The following is a 21,203-nucleotide window of genomic DNA, read 5'->3' as shown; positions in this document are numbered from 1 at the left end:
AGTTCATTTGCATTTGGTGTTTGAGAATGTCTTTGATCAAAAAGCAAAATACGATGCTTGCAAGTACTGACTGAGCTAGTGATCTTGAGCTAGGATTGATAGATTCAAGTGCAGCCGTGGGACTGGGAGTGGGAGGAAAAGAGTAAAGGAATTGACAAGAGTGTGCATAATTTATTAATGTTAACACATAAATTTACTTGTATTCTTTGGATTTTTTTTCCTATTACTGCTGCTCAGATGTTGATACTTACGTCATTTGATTCAGTAGAAATTGTACTAAATGGTCTAAATGATTTTCAGATCATAAAATTGTACATAGAGCCCCAGTGACCTAAATAATGAAGTTGCTGCTGATCTCCAACCACAGCTAGACCGTCTTCATTGAACAGATGAAAAAGGAAGAAGGGAAAGGCTGTACTTTAAGTATAAAACTCTTACTTAAAATCAAGGTAATTTAAAATAATTAGCATAAACTAAGTAAGTAGCTAACACAACTTTGGTCCAAACAGATGTTGAGACAGAGCCAGAGCAGCAGCAAGTTGTTCCTGGCAAGTTTTGGCACTGCCCCAGCAGGAGCATGCACTCATTGGCAGCCAGGCCATTGCCTTCCCAAGAGCTGTTCAGGGCACTCTTGACATTTAAGGCTGGAACTTGCCATGCAGGCAAAGCACAGCTCTTTCACTCAGCTGGTGTTACTGCTACAGTGACTGTGCAAGGCACTGCGTGTGCTTCCATCATGCTGCACGTTTCAAACCCGATCTGCCAAATCTGCCAACCTTTCTAGGGCTCTGCCTCAGCCGGGAAAGCCCACCAAGCTTCCCAAAGCCCAAATTCTGTGCATCTGTGACATTCAACACTGCTTGGTCCCATTACTCTGCAGGGAACTGCAGTGGGGGTTTGGAGACTTGTGCTCTCTACTCAATGGGCAAGAACTGTGTTGAGTTTTGGATCCCTCACTCTAAAAAGGAGCATCCAGAGGTGGCCGGCAAGGCTCGTGAAGGTTCTTGGAAACATGTTTAGTGAGGAAGGCTTGAGGGAGCTGGGTTTGTTTATCTCGAGAAAAGGAGGCTTAGGGGGGCCCCATGGCTCTCTCACAACTACCTGTAAGAAGGGTATAGTAAGGTGAGGGACTGGTCTCTTCTACCATGTCTGCAGTGACAAAACTAAAGGGGCTATAAGCAGTCCCAGCAGAGATTTCCAAATTAGAAAAAAATCTTTTTTCCGTTAGGATGATCGCGGACTGGAATAGGCTGCCCAGGGACGTCGGAGTCACCGTGCCCGGAGGCGTTTTAAGACGCCTGGATCTGGAGGCGGGTGGCGTGGTTCGGGGTTACAGCGGCAGCAGGGCTGGCGGGACCGGGCGATCCCAGGGCTCCGTCCACGGGCGGTGACCCCGCGCTCCCGGCCCGCTCCCGTTAGCGCCCGCTGCCCAGGGCTCCGTCCACGGGCGGTGACCCCGCGCTCCCGGCCCGCTCCCGTTAGCGCCCGCTGCCCAGGGCTCCGTCCACGGGCGGTGACCCCGCGCTCCCGGGGCCCGGCCCGCTCCCGTTAGCGCCCGCTGCCCAGGGCTCCGTCCCGGCCCGCTCCCGTTAGCGCCCGCTGCCCAGGGCTCCGTCCACGGGCGGTGACCCCGCGCTCCCGGGGCCCGGCCGCTCCCGTTAGCGCCCGCTGCCCACGGCCCCGCCCCCGCCGCCGCGCGCCCGGGCGCAGGCGCAGAGCCCGCGGCGGGGCGGGGTCGAGCGGCGGCGGAGGCGGGGTCGCGAACTCTGACCCCCGGGAGCCGGAGCCGCACGGCAGCCAGAGACCCGCCGGACCGGCCACCGGGCCCGCCAGGTGAGAGGGAGACCCCCGGCAGCCGACGGGCTCCCCCGGCGGCGGGAGCACGGGGAGCGGGGGCGGCCGCGCGGGAGCGGTGCGGGCCGCGCGGCTCCCGGCCGCCACCGCTGCGGAACGTGCGGCGGAGCGCGCCCGCCCCGCCCCGGGGCCCGGCCCGGCCCCGGGCGGCCCCGCGCCCCCCGACCTTTCACCTACAGGAACCGCTTGCGCGTCCCGCCGCCCCGCATCCGGGCGGCGCCGCCCGCCGCTCCCCGCGGGAGCCGGGCAGGGGAGCCGCGCGGGCAGGCGGCGGCGGCGGGCGATGCCGCCCCGGGCCGGGCCGGCCCCGCGCAGCCATTTTGTGCGGGGCGCCGGGCGGGGGCGGCGCCGCGCACCGCCGGGCAGGGCAGCCGCGGCGGCGGGGAGAGCTGCGGGCGGAGGGCCGGCGCTGCGCTATCGCCGGCCTCGGCGCATCTCCCTCCCCCGAGCCCTGCTCCTCAGCATTCCCGGGGGTGACCCTGGGCTTCCCCGAACCCCCCCGCCGCTCTTTGCCTGCCCACGGCGTCGCCCCGCCGTTCCCTCCTCTTGTGTACATCCCTGGCGGCTCTCCGGTTTTATTTGGGTTTAGACAGTATGTTCTGAGCAGCACGCGGTATTATTATTGGGTCAGATGACCCTGTCTCTGTTCCTTATTATCGTTGGGTAGAGAATTTCTTGTAAGCTGCGGGCTTTGTGGAGTCTCTATTTTTTCTTTGTTGCCGTTTGTTGCTTTAAGTGTAAAAAGCACGGCCTCATTCCCCAGAATGCGAATTCCAGTTACATTTCCAGATTGTGGAGGGAATAGAGATGCCATGTGTTGAGCAGATGAACTTGCACAACAGAAGAGGGGGGGGAAAGTCTTGATACAAGTTTCACTGAAAAATGAGTGTGCGGACATGAATTTTGAAAAATCAAGTTAGGCATTCATTCTTATGTGAAATCTCTGATTTGAAGCAGAGTGGACTTGGGAAAGTGGTATAGCCAAAAGAGCCGCATCCACACTTGTCATGGAAAAATAAGATGGGGAAAAAAACTGAAGTTGTTTTCTATAGGACATCTTCCTGGTTTTGGAATCAGCGTTATATAAGTAGAAGTATCTGATTGGTGGGAAAACATCACAATTTCTGTGCCAGTTCAGACAGTTTTCGTCAGTATCTGATCGGTGGGAAATCACAATTTCTGTGCCAGTTCAGACAGTGTTCATTAGACTCTTTCTAATTTTGTATGGCTTTTTCTGTAAGTTATTTTTCTGAAAACAATTCCATGAATATTTTTCCCACCCCCTTTAGTCCATGGTTGGCAGCTGTGACATGAGATGTCCAATAGAGCATTTAGCCCATGGGTTGCTCCTTGCTGTACAATTTTACTTAGGGACACTTGTTTGAGTGAAATCTTAAGGTCTGTGAAATGTTTGCCTGCTTCTCTCTGTAGCTCTTTCTCTGGAGATATTGCTGAACCTCTCTTATCACAGGACTAAGTATTTTCATGTGATGGTGCTCGGCTGTATGTGTGCACGTGTGTGATAATACGGGGAAGGTAACTGAGGTCACCCAGAGGGGTGTGCAGTCCTCAGCTGCTTCTGCACTTCTTGTGCCCTGCTCTGAATGGTTGGGCACCACTTGCTACGTCTGCTGCATTCTGCAACAAATCAAGATGCTTATTACAGAAAGAAACTCAGAGTAGATAAATTAGCTAGCTTTAACTCTTCTCCTCAATTATTACTAATATTTCTGTTTTTCTTACTGGATGTATTTTCTTGTGAAATGTACTCTTGAAGGGAACAAATTTCATGGGAGTTCTGATATCTTTTAAGAATAGTTATATCCCAAACTAGATTGTGGGATAAGAGGGTTTTTTTTGTTTGTGGTTTTCATGGTTCTGGTGCTTTTTTAAAGCCTGCCTTAATTTTTCAGTTTGAAGTTCGTCATCTAGGAAGCTCAAGCCCTAAGCAACATGTGTAACTCTGAAGCTGACATTGTTTTGGGGAAAAGGGGATTGAACCGGATGGTCTCCAGAAGTACCTTTCAACATTAATTATTTAATGATTGTATTGTTATTAAAGGTCAGGGAAAGCAGACAGGTGTGCAGGGAGCCAAAACCAAAACCCTACTGATTTTATAGCATGCAGTTGTATAGCTCACCTGTGAAATACAACTACAGAATACTTATAGCTAATGTGGTAGTCCAGTGAAAACTGACTTTGATCCATAATGTGAAGTCTCATATTTACAATAGTAAGGTTGGCACAGGGAACCTGTGCTTATACTCAATTTTTGCTTTAATTTATTGTGTGCTTATTATAGTATGTAATTAAAGTTTGTGCGGCCAGTGAATTTGCTGGAGTTTCCTTGGAGTTTGTGAAGGAAAGCAGTCTCCCTAAAGAAAGTAATTTGTGTCTAATCTTTGGGTCAAAAATACCTTAAAAAAAGAAGTACCTCTTAGTTAAATGAGGAGTTTTATGTAAGGACTGGAATGGTGCAGCATCTTAACTTGTCCATGTTTGTTCTGCTGGTGGATGAAGTGTGGCTCTCAGCTGGCAGGTGCTGCAGCTGGTACAGGGTGTGTGTCTGTCCTGCTTCAGCAGCCGTGCTGGCTTAAGCACTTTTAATAGTAACCTTTGCTAGCATGAGTTGTTTTGGCTGATGGCGATCAGGGAGCCCTCAGGCCTGTGGTGGGTTTAACATCCCCTGTGAAAAAGCAGTAATCTGCTGGGGAGGGTTACCCACAGGCTCTGGCTGGCACAGCTCTCTGCTTTTTTTCACACACAGACTGCAGTGTGCAACCAGCAGTGACCATCAGGGGAACCAACCTGTACCTGGGTTACTTTCTGGCAAAGTTCTTTTAGGTTTGTTTTTTTTTTTTTGGTTTATTTTTTTGTTTTGTTTTTTTGGGTTTTTTTTTCCCTCACTGGTGTTTCCAACTGCTTTTAACACTTTCAACTTATCTACATTACTGTGATAAAGTAACCTGCTGCAAAACAGAATTGTATCAGTAGAGTTTTATGCCTAAAACTGTGAAGTACAGTTAATTCTTACTCTTGTGTATGCAGACCTGTCCATATTTTTACCCTTCAGTCATCAGCTTTTAATTGCAGACATCACTGCATTACTTGCCAAAATCTTAAATCAGCAAAGGATTTATTTTTTGTAAAACCAAACTCTTTAAAATTCCAGTTCTCTGAGCCTGGAAGATGGCTTGTGCCATCTGAGTCCCGTGTATCTGATGACGTAGTGCTGCAGATTTTGTAAGGAAATGCGCTCCTTCCTGAAGATCGTGATCTAAGAACTGCCTTTCTGTATCAGTATTTAGATTAATTTTGTTGACTTTGCCAAGCTGGCCTTCTCTAAAAGGTTGTTTACATTTATTTAACTTAAATTACTTTTGTTTGACTTTGTAGTAAGCCAGGCTGAACTAAGCACAGTATTTTAATGCCTTTGTTGGAAATTAAAGTGGAAATATTAAAAATATAAACCACCAAAAAACTAAAGCCAAACCCTCTGCTATTGTCATATTAGCTCTCATAAATGGTTATTTCATTCCAAGTAAGTTGAGGTTGCTGTTTATAATTTAGCAGTAACTTTGTGGTATGAGAATTACCCTATTTAGTGTGGTAATGTGTATCCTTTGAAGTCTTAGCAGGACAGTGTGTCTACATGATTCTTATTTGGACTTTATATAAAGACTTTTTCAGAGTGCTTTTCACATGTTTTTAGGAATTGAAAAAAATCTCAAACAAAAAAAATCACAAACACACCCCCACACCCTCTTAACAAAATCTAATCCTGTGTAGTTGATAATGAAGGAAAAAAACAGGGAATCACAAAATTACTTGGGTTGGAAGGGAGCATAAAGATCATTAGTTCCAACCGCCCTGCCATGAGCAGGGATGCCATGCTCTACATTAGTTTGCTCAGAGCCCCATCAAACCAGGCCTTGATTGTTTCCAGGGATGGGGCATTCACAACTTCTCTGGACAACCTGTTCAGTCCCTCACCACCCTCACAATAAAGAATTTCTTAATATCTAATCTAAACCTGCTCTTTTCAGTTTGAAGTCATTCCCCCTTTTCCTGTCACTACATTCCCTTGTAAGAAGTTCCTCTCCATCTTTCTTGTAGTCACCCTAAGCCTTCTCTTTTCCAAGCAGAACAATTCCAATTCTCTCAGCCTTTCCTCACAGGAGATGTGTGCTATCCCTCTCATCATCTTGGTGGCCTCCTCCAGGACATGGTTTTTCCTGTTCTGAGATCCCAGAGTTGGATGCAGCACTGCAGGTGGGGTCTCATAGAGGCAGAATCCCTTCCCACAACTTGCTGGCCATGTGTTTTTGGATGCAGCCTGAGGACATGTTTCGTTTTCTGGGCTGTCACTCCACAGTGTTGTGTCCAGCCTCTCATCCAAGAGAACCCTCAAGTCCTTGGCAGAGCTGCTCTTGATCAGTTCATCCCCCAGAACATTTTACATGGGACAATGTCAGCAGTGATTTACTGGAAGGATATGTGAGAAACAACAGTTTTGCTTCTTTTGTTTGGGGTTTTGTTTTGTTTTTCCTTTTAATCTGAAGGAAGCTTCCATGGATATGCAGATGTGCAAGTTTTGTAAGGGTTGTCATATTAGCAGTATTATTGGAGAGGTTTGCTGATTTCTGTAGAGTATCTTCATGTATCAACTACTTCATCTGTTTGGCATGATAGATAAGCTGGTGTAACATTGTGTGCTTTTTTCCAAAAAGAAGTGGTCTTGATTCTGCTTCTGCTTGGTTTTCCTGTGTTGTGTGTAACAATTGTTAAGGGCAGGGTGAATGAAGTCAGAAGATGAGTTTACAGCTATACAACCCTGAAGGCAAATGCAGAGTGGAACAAAGCCAGCAGTGGGGTTACCTCTCCTGAAATACTGTAATTGTACCATAGAGAATGCATTGCCTCCAAGTGTTTGGAAAGAAGGGTTTGCTCTGTTAGGGTGATCTTTGTGTGGCACCTGGAATGGACGTGGTTGAACCGAATCCAGTGAATGAGGAAGTCTTCAGTCAGATGAGTGTCCTGGTTCATGATGCAGCTTTAGCTCTGGTGCAGGGAATCAGTTTGGGTTTTTTTTTTTTTTTTTTTTCCTAATTTTTTCCTTCTGCAGGTTTCAGGTAGAGGTGCAGGCTATGGCTGACAGTACACAGGGCTGGTTGATCTGGTTAAGTGGCTCTCTCCTTACCTAGCTCTGGCATGTAGCCAGTGCTCCTGTGAGTAGACTCCACTTGCAGACAGCCCTTGCCTTTCCTCCTCCTTTTCACAGTTGGTTACAGGATTAGTGAGCTGAATCAGCTCACCTCTAGCTGATGGGGGAGGTTCTAGAGATACCATGATAAAAGAAGCAGAAGCCAAGGCCTAAAAGTGGGACTATCCTTTTGGTGGTCCAAACTGTAAAAATTATTTGTTAAGTCACCTGAAAATTTATCCTAGTGATTCTGTTTTCTCATGTTTCCTCCCACTGTAACACTTGCTTAGAAGTAAAGGTAGTGAGAGAACTGATTTTAAATTAATTGCACAGGCATGCCTACAAATGCATTTCTTTCTGTATTGCTCTGTGCATTTTAATTACTCCCTTATGCTTTTGCAAGCATCTCATTTTCTCTTGTTTGCCTGCAAGATCAGCTGCTTCAGTTTTGTGTTGTTACTAATCCCTTATATATGCACTGTCTAATCTTGATTTCATGCGAGTTTAAAAAAACAGTATCTAACTGGGTGTCAAGGGTCACATCAATATTCCTCAGTTCATTAATAAAGAGAATCTTAGTCCTTTAAATCTGCCAACTGTTCTACCCTCTTGAACAGTGTGGTTTATGGAACAATAATCCAAGAGTAGCTCATTGCTGTGTTCATTGAGCTTTTCTGGTATGAAGCACTGAGCACAGTAGCATCATTTGTTTCACAAATGTGTTTGAATTCCTTGGATTAGTTTATTATCTGTAAAGCATTGCAGAAAACTGCTCTAACATGTAAAGAAATCTTGGGGGGTTCTTTAACTTATTTAAGCACTAAGGCACGTTTAATCCTAGAGGGATCGTTAAGTGCATTCTATTTTATGTGTAGGAGTTTATTAAACAACTTTGGCACAGGTTGTGCTGAATTCTTAATTAGTATATGATTAGTTTGCTAATGGAAGTGAGGACTAGTTTCCATTTTAAGGTACAGAATACCTGTAAGCCCAATGTCATGACCTGAGCTAAAATCCTTAGCTGACATTGAGGTATATTTAAATCATTCAGTACTGAAGCAGTTTGACTACAGAAAGAGATTGTTTCCTCTTCTTTTGCAGTTAGTTTTCTGTTATATTGACTTCTTGAGCTTTCTGTTGACCTTCCTGTATTTGTCTTTATTGTGTGTCGTAGTTTAATCCCGGGCATCTACTTGCTCACTCCCCCACCAGTGGGACTGGGGAGGGAATTGGAAGGGTAAAAGCTGCAAAACTCTTGAGATAAGGACAGTTCAGTAAGGAAAGCAGAAGCCACAGAGAAGCAAAGCAAAACAAGGAATAATTCACTGTAGCCAGTTGACAGTCTCCAGGGCAGGTTATTGGCTGAATATCTGATGTGATGGCAGGGCCCTGTCGTGTGTAATGGCTGCTTGGAGAGACAAATGCCATCGCTCTGTCTCCTTTCTCTTTCCATTTTTATATACTGAGCATGATGTCATATGGTATAGAATATACCTTTGGTCACCTGTCCTGGCTGTATCTGCCACCCATCTCCCATGGACCTCCAACTTCCTCACCAGTATGGCAGCATAAAAAGCAGAAAAGGTCTTGGCTGTATGTAAGCGCTGCTCAGAAATAACAAAAACATCTCTGTATTATCAGCCCTGTGTTCATGACAAATCCAAAACACAGCCCCATACCAGCTACTGCAAAGAAAGTCAACTTTCCCCCAGCCAAAACCAGCACACTGATAAAAGAACAAAAAGTAAAGTTCACAGTAACTTCTGCAGTCATAACTAGTTAATGTACTTGTACCCCTAAAGTATCTAGAACATACTTGTGTAACTTCATTAGTTTAACAGGTTGATTTCATCTAGGAAAGACCCCTGCATTAAGACATATTCCATACGCAGTAATTAGAAGAATCATTATTCATTCCATACATAGAGAGTTAAACTGGTTTAACAGTGCCAGCAGGGTAAATTAAGCTACTAACATTTTACAAACATTGTTTTTGTACCAGTAAAACTGGTCAGGGGTATGCAGTACTTTTTTCCAAAGTAAACTGAAGATCTTTGTAATGGACAGAATTTTATCATATTGTATCTTTATGCTGATGCAGTTTGTTCTTAATCATTTAAAGGACATTACATCAGAATCAAGGCACTTCATAGTGGGCCAGCTATACCAACAGTGTAATACAATAAAATGAGAGATGTTGTCTTTTATATCAACTTGAGCATCCACACATAAATATGCTTCCTGGTACTACTTCTAAAGTCCTTAGTTTACTCTGTGTATAATACTTTAAAATACTATTAATAGGAGCCTCTTATTAGAACAATTAAATTTGTGTAACTTTTGTCCCTGGAGAAGGATAAGTTAAATGGTGTTGTCTTCTGGATATAACTTAACTGTAGTATTGGAGAGGTTAGTGCTTCTGACTACCAACCCTCAAAATTGCTGTCAGTTCTCATGGGAATGTTTCCTGACCCATTGTAGTTGAAGTAAGCCTCAAATACTTTAAAAAGTAAGTATTTAATAAGTTATTTTGACTAAAACATTGAGAAAACTCTGGCATATAAAAGCTGAGAAAGAAGTAGAGAGGAGGGGTTTAATTGGTGCAAGCTAATAAAAGTTTTCCACTGCTATGGTAGCCTACACAGTGCTTATCTTAAGTAGCAGTGGACTTGATGGTGCCAGATTCACCACTACCCTGTTTGTACTAATGATTGATAGTGATGCATTTAAAAATAATTCTGAGTCTTGTCAAGAAGGCTCACTAACTCATTTACTAGGGACATAGATTAACAATATGTAATTTACAAGCAAAAATATTTTGGTAGCATTTTGAGTCTGAAGATTGAACAGAAAAGCAGTAAATGCATTTTAATGCATTTAAGAGGAAGTCTAATGCCTCCCTTCTGTCAAAATGCCTGCTTTTAGATGCTGCTTCTAGTGGATGTGGGGATTGAGCTTTTGTAAGGAAAGGAGATGGACATATGTGAGAACCCCGGCCTTATTCTGGGGCCCCATGTGGTGGTGAAATTCCTCCTCCAACCCGTGCTTCGAAAGAAAAACTGCAGGCTCTTGCTGTTTGGTCTCAAGGCAGTTTATTGTTGGTTATCTAAAAGATTGTCTTCTCAGGCTGTGGTTGCTTGGTCACCGGCCTGGGCAGAGGCACACACACACCCTGACATCCTCTCTGTCTGCTGTCTGCTTCTTCTCTCTCCCTGCCCAGGGCTGCTGCTATCTTTTATAAGATATATTACGTATTACATATTTATAGTTTTCCCCCAATACCTACTACCTATGTTACAAAGTGCTTTTCTACTCTAAACCAATCTGTGAGTGCCAACATCACCAAGAACGTGGAGACAAGGAAGAAGAAGGAGGAAGAACAGGATCAGCCCACTTTTCTCCATCTTAGAACTTCTGACCCCCATGTACAAAGTAAAAACCCCCCTGTACAAGTGTTAAAACCCCCCTGTACAATACTAAAAAAATTTCCCCTCTGTTTTGTAACTACTTTTATTATACTATCTAACCTTTTGTGACTGCTTGTTCCACCTCCAAAGTTGGTAACTCATTCCATGGCTCAAACTCAAAATCACAGCTGTTTCCAGCTGCCTGCCAGGGTCTAAAATACTTCTGACCAAGGCCTGGAACCTCTAAAAATGTCTGAGAGACATTTTGAGTTCCAACAGATATATAATTCTGTTTATTATTTTTTCAAATGTTTTTGAAGCAGCTTCATTTTAAATTTAATTATGTGGCAAGTAATGCTGTCAAACACTCAAGGAATAAATTTGAGAACAAGTGCAGTGATCATCCTTGTAAAGCTGATATAATCAGTAAGTACAGATGCTGATATTTGTGTTACTCTATACCTAGAGCAATAGAAGCAAAACATTTCTGTGCTGTGTATCTTCTGAGAAGAGGATTTTTCCCTGTTCCTAGAGATAAGAAAATATACAAAGGGATCATCTCAGACTAGGGGAATAGAAGGCTGCCCAGCTAGAATGTATTGTATGTTTGCAGAGACAGTGATCTAATCATATTGACAGTCTTAATGTTGTTGATTTGACATAGTTGCCAGCAACGCATCTCTTTAAAGGAAAATTTTAGAAAGGTTATGTTTGTTCTGTAGTTTTACAGTGTGCCACGTTATAATAGTAGATCTGCAGAAAGTTGTAGAAAAAAGCAAGAGGTTAAGAAGAGCTTAAGCTTTGACAGTGTCAGTGGCTAAATGGCTGTGGAACAAAGCACTTCTTACCACTTCATTTTTCAGAAATTTAGTGGTAAAAGTATAGGCAAGGATCTTAGTCTGATGTGAAAAAGGGAAACCAGTAGAGTGTTTGAGTAATACATGTTATAAGTGGCTATAGGCTTGCTGGTTGAAACAACAGCAGTTGAAAATAATTTTTGCAGCACTATTCAAAGTGAGATATAAATGAGGTAAAAATTATTTAGGCAATGTTTGTAAACACAATATAATATTTGTGTGTTGGCAGGAGCCTTGGCTGTCCTTTCTCTCTTGTAGTCATAATATAACTAATATTATTACAGTTCTTTTAAGAGCTGTAAGAAGTTCTTAAAGTTTAATAAGTTCTTTCTTGGACATTATAAAGCAGATCCTGAAAGTATGTGCAGCTTTTTTATGTTGTAGTCTCTGGTCTTGTAGAATTCCAGGTTTCCTCCTTTCAGTGTTTTAGATAACTTTAGAAAGGAAGTAAAAATTTGATTATCAGTCTTAAACATCTGAATAAAATGTTTATTGTGATTTGTCTTGTTCAATTTGAAAGGAGAAGAGAGTATTCTAAGGAAAAAACTGTCAATTAATTTACTCCATCTCCTTCTTTTCTATACTAGCAATAAACTTTTCTCATATAGGGCATATCCTTTGGATGTATGTGCCATGGTTTTGACAAGCATAGAAAACAGCATTTCTGAAAGCAAGAAGATTCATATTAGATGAGAACACCTTGAAGATCAATTCTGGTTATTGAAGATCAAAACTCAGACTGATAATACATAGACTCATTTAGGCTGAAAAAAGATTGAATTCATCTGTTAACCCAGCACCCCTGTGGTTGCCACTAAGCCTGGTGTTGTACACTTCCAGGCATGGCAATTCCACCACTTCCCTGGGCAGTCTGTGCCAATGCCTGCCTACTCTTTCAGTGAATAAATCTTTCCTAGTATCTAATCTAAATCTCCCCTGGTACAACTTGATTCCTTTCATGTGCTTGTAGAGAGCAGTAAGCTTCTGCTGTGCCTCCCTTTCTCCAGTCTGAACACCCCCATCCCTTTCAGCTACTCCTCAACCAGTTAAGCTGCAGCTCTGTTGCCCTTCTCTGGACATCCTCCAGCACCTCAGAGTCTTTCTTGCAGTGAGGGGCCCAGAACTGGACATGGCATTTGAGGTGTGGCCTCACCAGTGTGGAGAACAGGGGGACGGTCACTGCCCTGGTCCTGCTGGCCACATTTGCTGATCCAGGCCAGGATTCCGTTGGCCTTCTTGGCCACGTGGGCACACGCTGGCTTGTATTCATGACCAGCACCCCCCAGGCCTCAGCCCATTGATTCAGCCTGTCCAGATCCCTCTGCAGAGCCCTTCTACCTTCCATCAGGTCGGCACTCATGCCCAGCTTAGTGTCATCTGCCAACTTAGTGAGGGTGCCCTCGATCCCCTCATCCAGATCATTGATAAAGATGCTAGAGAGAGCTGATCCCAGTACTGAGCCCTGGGGAATACCACTGGTGATCGACCACCAGGTGGATGTAGCTCCATTTACCACCACTCTGGGCCCAGCCAGGTTCTACCCAGGGAGCCCTGGTCAAGCCATGAGCTGCCAGTTTGTCCAGGAGAATGCTGGGGGAGATGGTGTCAGAGGCTTTGCTAAGTTCTGAGTAGGCAGCATCCATGGCCTTTCCTTCATCCCCCAGGAATTTTCTTTGCTGAGAAATGAAGGTTATAAGATGTTTATGGAACATTTCTTAATTTCAGGTAGCTTTGAATTTAGAATATATTTATTATTCCATGTGAAACAATTCAGCCACTGAGAATGCTGGCTGGAGTAACTCAGGAAAATAAGCTTTTAAAAACATAAAAAATAGGCTGAATTTTAAAATTTACATAATAGAAGAAAAATAACTGAAGCAGTTTTTTTATACTTAATTCCTTGCAGGGATGTCTAAAGAGTGATTAAGCATACCTGATGTGAAGTCTAACACAGATACCCTAGGTAGAGCAAAATAAGAATTACAAAACCTTTTACAGCTGTCCCAAAGTTAGCTGAGAATTTGTCGATAGTTCTCCTTGACCTGTCCTGCTCCCCTGTCCCCAGAGCAAGATGAACAGCTTAACACATGGCTGTTCCTGAGAGGCGGGGGGGGACCTTGCTTCTTGCTCAGGTGGCTATGGGCTTGTCTGACTCCACAGTGACCTGCATCACCCAGCTGGCTGGGCCAAAAACAATGGGTATAGTTTCATGGTGCAATTCAACTGAATTGTCTGCTTCTGACCAATAACCATGGAATGGAGGTTTGCCTCCTTCTTAAATCTTCCTTCTTTTCCTCCCTGTCTTGACTTATAACAACATATTCTCCCTTCTGGCTGTGATATAATTAATCTGACTGCAAAAGAAATCAAGTTCATTGTGCTTACCTAGATAATGTTTGATGCATTTCTGCCAGCTGAGTTTTCTGTCCTTTTAGTGAGTTGAATTTTCCTACTGTGGGGTCAAGACCACTGCACCTTGGTCAGGGCGAGCAGGACCACTTTCCTGGGAGTGAGCTGTAAATTCTGTTCAAACTGCTTTTGAAATTACTCCTTGACTCTCAAGTAAAAAAGAAGTTTCTACCAGTTTGGTTGCTTGAACTGATTTCTCAGGCCTTATGTGTATGCCAGTGCATGAAGAGATGAAATTATAAACCAAACATGGAAAATGGGATAGGAACGCCTATTTCAGCTCTCCATATCGGTAGTTGATTTGCAACATGAAATGCTGTGTAAAAGTTTATACTTGAAATATTGAAGCTGATTTTTTTTTTTCACTGTTATATATGCTCAGTTACATGGTTTATTTTGAGGTGCTTTCAATTAACATATTTTAGTACAGAGTACTGCTGTTACAAATACTGCTTTTGTCAGTACCCTTTGGTTTAGGGATCGCTGAGTTAACTAAAGCAACAACACACAAAAGAATCTACTTCTGAGTGTTTATGCAAATTGAAAGTGTGTCAAAATATAAAACACCATGTGAGTAATATATAAATTCTTGTCAATAATAATGAACACATTCCTTTTCCATTGTGTAGATGCTTCATATGCTCAAATTATTTGTGTAGCTTTGATAGCTGGTTCTGCATCCATAAGTTGAATCACCTTGTGGTTGTTCCAGACAGCACAAAGGTATAACAGGCAACCTTTTCTCCAGGTTCCTCTTCATCATAAGAGTTCAGTCTTGTTTGTGTACTTGATGTCCTGTGTTCATGCAAGTGTAGTTCAAATGAGTCTCTTTTAGATAAATTTCAAAAATTCTCTGCTAGATTTATCCCTCTCTGAGAGCCAGTTTCCCTATGACTGGTGCATTGTAATTGAATACATATGTATTCCTTCACAGTTTTACTCCAAGGTGAAACATGTCAGTTTAAATCACTTTCAGTCTTCAATCTAAGTTGTTTTACTTAGCTCACATCTTGACTGTGAGGGCAATCTCATCTGATTTAGGAGAGCTAACCAGTTGGTGCAAATTAATACCTCACAAAGTGATTTCTTTGTTATTTTGTAATGAAGTAGCACTCATTTCTGGCACTCTGGATATCAACAGTACAATATTTTATTGCTAGTATTTTATTTAAAAGAAGAAAACATTGATAAGACACATTGCCTTCCTTGAAAGTTCCAAGTGCTCTTTAAATAGTGATTGTGCTTCAGCTCACTGGATGCAGAAGTGGGCTAATAGAGCATCCTGCAAGGATGCTGACACCTAGATCTTCCTAGGAGATAATGCTTTTCAGCATAAGCTTCAGTGTCATATCTCTATATGCATGCCTGTTATCTTTTGTCCTAATTTAACTAATAGTGCAGCATGCTAGTGAGTGATGAAGAATGGTCTACAGTATACAAATGTTTCTGTATTTTCCCTTTCACACATTAATTAGGCTTTAGTATACCATTGGGCGCACCTCCAAGGCCTGCAGCTCTTGCTCTAGTAAAAAGATATTTTTCTTTCTAGTTTTGAGAGCAGAATTAGCTTGAGTTAAATTTGAGTTAAAAGTGAGTTAAATTTTTTATTTGCATGGCTGGGGAGGTTTCGAGATTCATTGAGGAGGAGTTAATTCCTAGGAGTTCCAGAGAAGTTAAAGAATGAAAACCTGTATTAGTGTAAGAGTAGTGTCTTTGTTCATACAAGAGGTAGGTATTGGAGTGTTTTTAATTTGCTTTTGTCAGTAAAATTGTTTATATGGTGCTTTATAATTTGTGAATGTTCCTTTTAAGTACTGCCTAGTGAATATTTGGATATCAATCTTATAATATATGCCTTGCCAAATAAACAAGGCATGCATCTGAATCCTTTCTGCTGTGTTAATGTACAGTATTGTTACAGCATCTTTTTTTTTTAAACACTTATCTTCTGTGTCCCAAGTACTGCCTCCTGTTAGTTACAAAATTGACCTTCAAACACTCCTGTTAATTCTAAAATATCTGTATGAGTTCAGAAGTTAGATTTGCCCCTCTAGATTTGCATTAACAAAAATTGTCTGTGTTCCGGTTTTTTAAGATGTTAAATATGTACCTGCTCATGTCATGGTCAGTAATAGACTTCTGTTCTTACAGTGATTTCACTATGTTGTTGCTTGTTGGAAAAGTAGAAGAGGAAAAGTAGGAAGGGTCTGTGAGTTTTTGAAATAAAATAATAAAAAGTTTTCAAATAGCAAATTATTTATTTTTATAATATAAGCAAACTTTAAATTCTGCAGGGATGTCATCTTCATAAAACTGTGAACGCACTCATGTGAGCTATATTTTCCCAAGAATATTTTTATTTTTGAAGCTACAGATGTTAAGCATCTTCTTTCCTTTCTTTGACAGGAAATTCTGGTGATTAAAGATCATGGCAACCATAGAGGAACTGGCCAATCAAATTTTTGAACAGCAAATGGGAGAGGTACATAAATTTTGAGTCCTGTTTAAAATAAATTGAATAATAAAATGCACAGACTGATATGTAAAAACCAAAATCACAAAAGAAAATTTTTGGTACAGACAAGGCTTCTGGACACTTCCCTCAGAAGGCAGAAGAGCCTACTATGTCCATTTTGAAGTTACGCTGCGAAGCCTTTTTTGCCAAAGCTCGCCCCACAGAAATTAAGAACAATCTAGCAGTGTTTCCAGTTAAGTCACTCGTTTTTCAGCTTGCTGTCTGAGCCTGTAGTGGTTTTCAGAGAGCTATCTGGTTGTGTAATTGCTTTACTCACTTTTAGTTAAAAGAGTCAGGACGCAGCTTTTACTTTACAACTATGCAGTTCATTTGTTGTTTTTGTTTTCACTAGCAAATTTTTGCCATGTTCTTCACTTTCAAATATATGTGCTTTCTATGTGTCAAAAGAAAGATTGAGCTCTTGTTTCTGCAGATTTCTAGTTTTGGTTTTGTATGACTTGTGTGCAGCATCTGTGTGCTGCAGCCAGAGAATTGCCAGAGATGCACAGGTAGTTTGAAAATGTGGATATGAGTATACATAGTTATCTAGAAAGTTTCAACATAGCATAGACTATTTAAAATTAGTACCTATATAAATTAGATGGAGGCAATAGTTTATTTATCTTAAATAAATGTTACTTTTTAGCTTAAAATATCCACTCTTGGATTCTTGTCTAGACAAAGACTTAACTCGTCAAGTAATTTTATTTCCTCTCAGCATTGATTTCAGATGGAAAGGTTGGAGTGAAGGATGGGATAGTTAATTCTACTCTGAATAAATTCTCACACCTTTTATTTTGGTAGCATATGAGTATTGCTAAGGCTATCTCAAAAGAACGTAAGTGGTTTATGGGATGTATGATGTTTGCTTGTTATTACTTGTCCTCTTTATTAGGCAAGAACACATGTTTAATGCAGTTTTGTTTTGGAACTATAATTCTTTGTTAAAGTGTAAATAGGGCTGTATTTCCTGTTTAAATTTGTTTCTTTTTGACAGTACAAGGCTAGTCAAAGCTAGCTGAAATGTACATTGCACTGAGAGGATGATGTGATAAAGGTGCTTAGCCTCTGGGAGGCTGTTTCTCACTTTCATAATGTGATTCCAGGAGATGCTGAGCTGACTTAGTATCTCAGTACCATGGTAGAGAGAGGGTCCTTTTTCTGTTTCTTTCCTTATTAATTTCCTCACCAACAGCGAGCTAATAACCCAGCCAAAACAAGTGGAAGGTTTTCTGCTGGGTTAGCATAGAAAAGTGTCTGAGAAGGCTCCAATGACTACCAAAGCCAGCACTAATGCAGTGGCCTGGGGTTCGGGGGTCCATCCGACCCCTGGCTGCCGCTGCTGTAGGTGTCCCGGACAGCGCTGGGCTGTCGGGCTCAGCCTGTCTGGGTCCCTCAGGCTAGCTCTCAGACACAGACAGCTTAGCGAGCACCTCTGGAGTGATTTCAGCTCTGCTAAATTCAGCTCTTAGTGATTTCAGCTCGGTTCTCGCCAGTTCCTTAGGCAGACGCAGGGAGATGGAGAGAGGAGAAGTCTGTATGCGGTTCCACAGTGGTGTCTTTAATTTCAGCTCCTGTGAAGGGGTGCAGTGACAGACAGCTCTTCTGCTGAACTGGGCAGAGATGGGGGTTGATATAGGTACAGGGGTGTTGGAACTTGTCCAATGGCCAGGGTTGAGGAGAATATGACCTATAGCCTTACAGAGAGATAACAAGGGTCTGAATGCGGAAGAGGGGCTTCTTTGGTCCAGTCTCTGTGACTAAACATTTCTTATCTTAGGCGAGGGGCCACCAGGGAGGCCTTGCAGGGCCTCTGACTGCTACACAGCACAAAGAAGATGGCTGGTAGCCAAAGGAAGACAGGCAAGAAAACAGAGAGAGTGAAAGTGCAGTGCTACAGAGAGCTGTAGCTGTTCTTGTTCATGGTGAAATCGCAGCTCTGTAGTTTTCATGGCTGTTGTTTTCTCAGCAGGGTATATTAGGATTTGTCCTTTAGCAAGGTTTTACTCTGTCTGAGATGGTCACACCACATTTGTCAGCAGTGCAGCTTAACCATTCCTCAGTCCTCACTTAGCCACTTATTCTCATGCTATGTTAGTCTTGCTCATGTAAGCTCTGTGTCATCATGCTGTGGACAAAACTAGGAAAAAAAATTACTGACAGCATAGGGGAGGAAGGTCATCTCCCTGTTGCTTGTGATCAGTGTCCTTATTTCATACAAGGTGTAGCCCAGCCAGGCACAGGGTTGGAAGGACTGAAAAGCATCCCTGAGGACAGAGCAAGCTGGGACTCGTTAAGCCAAAATTGTTGTCAAAAGTGCATGCCATGTACGAATGTGCTGCCTGAAAGGTGGAATCAAGCAAGTCTCACAGGGGCATCCCTGCAATAACTTACATTCCTGCCTACCTACAGGCTGTAATTGCTTGGTGGCATTCCTAATCACTGAAAAATGATAGTTTAAGATCTAGAGAGCTTCAGCAGTATTTTTGCTAGCATTTATAATACCCTTGAATGTTGAAATAGTTTTAATTGAATTTACAAGAAAAAATTACAAGAGTAGAACCTGAAAGGAAAAAGTGCTCCAATATTGAGGAGAATGGAAATGCTTTTGTGTCTTATTGAAATAATGGTCAGAAGTGTTTTGTACAGATATTTTTATTGTTTTATAATATTAATTGTTGTTCATGAAGCAGTTTAAATCACAAAATTACCACAGCAATTTTACAATGGTGTTCACAAACATTCTTTTTTTAATTTAAGGCATTTTGCATGAAAGCAAAACATAGAAGCAAAATATGTCTGCATGGGTCATTGTGCAGTGATTATCATTGCTCAGGTTCTGCCATCTGCTAGTCATCTTTTTCTCAGTGCAAGATAATTCCTGTTTCTATATCAAGACCACATTTCTTGAATCATGTAGTGAAGCTCCCTGCCAAGAGCATTCTTTCTTTAATCTCTGGCTGGGTACACTAAGTATATGGTTAATTTCCACAGTCCTGCCAGTTTACTGTAACAGAGGAAAGCTACATCCTTGTTGCAACAGTCTGTCACACACATAAAAAGTACAATTTTTAACAAATTTTGCAGTTACTCTTATCATTATTAACTGCAATAAAACCCCTTGTATTCTGCATAGAAGTAAAATTGTCAAACTGACATTTTGTGGGATTAAAAAGTAGTTGTACCTTACACAACATGTGGATCATGACATTTTAAGGGAGTAAATGTGAAACAGTTCTATAATATGTAGCTTATTTTGTAAAGCAAAGGTAAATGCACATAAAACTTGAATTGCTTCTGAAACACCACGTGTACCTGTCGATTTGAGTGGCTGATGTGCTTGAAAGTAGCTCTCTTGAACTGAAAATGCTGCTGATTAATGAACAGTTTTTGCCCTTTACTTAAGCAAAGAAGCAGATGAATTGTTTAAAAGTACTTGTTCTCAGAAAAATCAGATATTTTTAGAAAGCAGTGTCTAGAAATGGCTTGGACAGTAGTTTGACAAGCATTTCTTTTGCTGGTGCTGGCAGTTTAAGTAATCTCCCTAGCAGATTAGCCTCGCTGGTTTGCTCTGATGTGTCTGCTTCTGAGCATTGTGAAGACTGGATTGAAGGTTTGATCTGTGCTAAGAATAGCCTTTGTTTGCTGGGCTGCTTTTCAGCCTGCATGGGTATCTTGTTCCAGATCACAGAATGACTAACCAGCCAGTTTAACCTACAAAGATGAGGAGAGAGGAGCAAGTAGATTATGAGACTGCTGCCAAAATTAGCGCCTTTTTGGGCAAAATTTCAAAATCAACTGCTTTCTGATTATGGCTGATTTCTGCCATAAGGGGAAGTGTTACCCTCCACCCTGTCCCTCTCTCATATACTGACCTCGAGCTGCATGTTCTGGCCTGCTTTTGTCTGCTGGTACTAGCATTTAGATGGTGATATGGTTGCAAAATCAGGAAGCTGATCCAGGAGGAACAAAAAGTCTCACAAAAATGTTATGAAACAATACCTTTACTGCAATATGCATATATATTCTCTATATTAATTGGGAGGGGCAGAGGAGTATTTGTATAATGGTGTAAATACTGGGAATTATTTGTAGTACAGATTTGCAGTATACTGCAGGCAGTTTTGTGAATAGCAAAAAGGTTTCAGAGTTACCTGGGAATTTAAGACAAAAAATTCAATTTGAAGGTGTCTGTGATCTCTGTGAAGACAAATTCTCTTTGTACTGCAAAAAAATCTGTCCTTTCTGATCAAGCCTCTATGAATAGCAGCTGTTCTTAATTTTTATTGACAGATAATGTAATGAATAATACAATACCTTCTACCATATGCCACAGGCTGTAGGCTGTGAAGAATTTTTAAAATACTGATAATTGTTAAAACACTTCCATGAATTGTGTTTGAGAGCATTCACACAGAGATTTTAATACAAGATACAGTCTTTGCAAACTTCACACAATTACTTTTCCCTACCTTTGTTAATAGTTCCCCATTAAAGAATTATTTAACAGAAAAACAAAATTGAAACTGCCAATTGCTGGTTCCATACAAAAAGCCCTTGTGTCACTTCAAGTGAGCCATTAAAGTGCATTTATTGCAAACATAGCACAGCTATGATGATAGATATTTTGTCTCGTGAACATCAATAGTAGTAAATATTCAGTTTGGTTGATATACATGGACTTGTCAAAAATTAATTGCTTTACTTAAAGTGTTTGTAAGTTTCATGTTGGAAGGTATTTCAAAATGGGTTTAGATCAGAATTTTCTAATTAGAGAAATTAAGGTGTTGAATTCAAGCATTCGCATTTTTTATAGAATAAGAATGTCAGACTTTCCATGGCCTTATTCAGAGAAATTGGAAGTTGATGAAACCTAAAGGTTTAATCCAGTAAGGTAGTGGATCCATTAAAATCGTGTATCTGTTGTCAGTCTATTGCATTTGTTTCTTCTTTCTAG

General features: G+C 41.8%; 1 protein-coding gene across 20 annotated transcripts in view; it reads left to right on the top strand.

Annotated features, from left to right (window-relative positions):
• Nucleotides 1-1,698: 1,698 nt before the first annotated feature.
• The window catches only part of NR2C1 (nuclear receptor subfamily 2 group C member 1), a 56,350-nt gene continuing 36,845 nt past the window's right edge, over nt 1,699-21,203 (top strand). For 3 of the 20 annotated variants that reach the window (XM_085568441.1, XM_077783564.2, XM_085568438.1), the window contains exon 1: nt 1,713-1,833. Coding sequence is in view for 12 of the 20 variants with exons in the window: in XM_085568427.1 (XP_085424553.1) it covers nt 16,356-16,439 (84 nt within the window). In the remaining 8 variants the exon portion in view is untranslated. The other 17 variants (XM_085568443.1, XM_085568435.1, XM_085568442.1 and 14 more) reach the window with 15 other exon arrangements.

The sequence above is a fragment of the Lonchura striata genome, chromosome 1A, assembly GCF_050655825.1.
Source record: "Lonchura striata isolate lonStrDom1 chromosome 1A, ASM5065582v1, whole genome shotgun sequence".
In the NCBI taxonomy this organism is placed as follows: Eukaryota; Metazoa; Chordata; class Aves; order Passeriformes; family Estrildidae; genus Lonchura; species Lonchura striata.
Note: the sequence above shows the minus strand (reverse complement) of the source record. Positions and strands in the feature narration are given on the sequence as shown.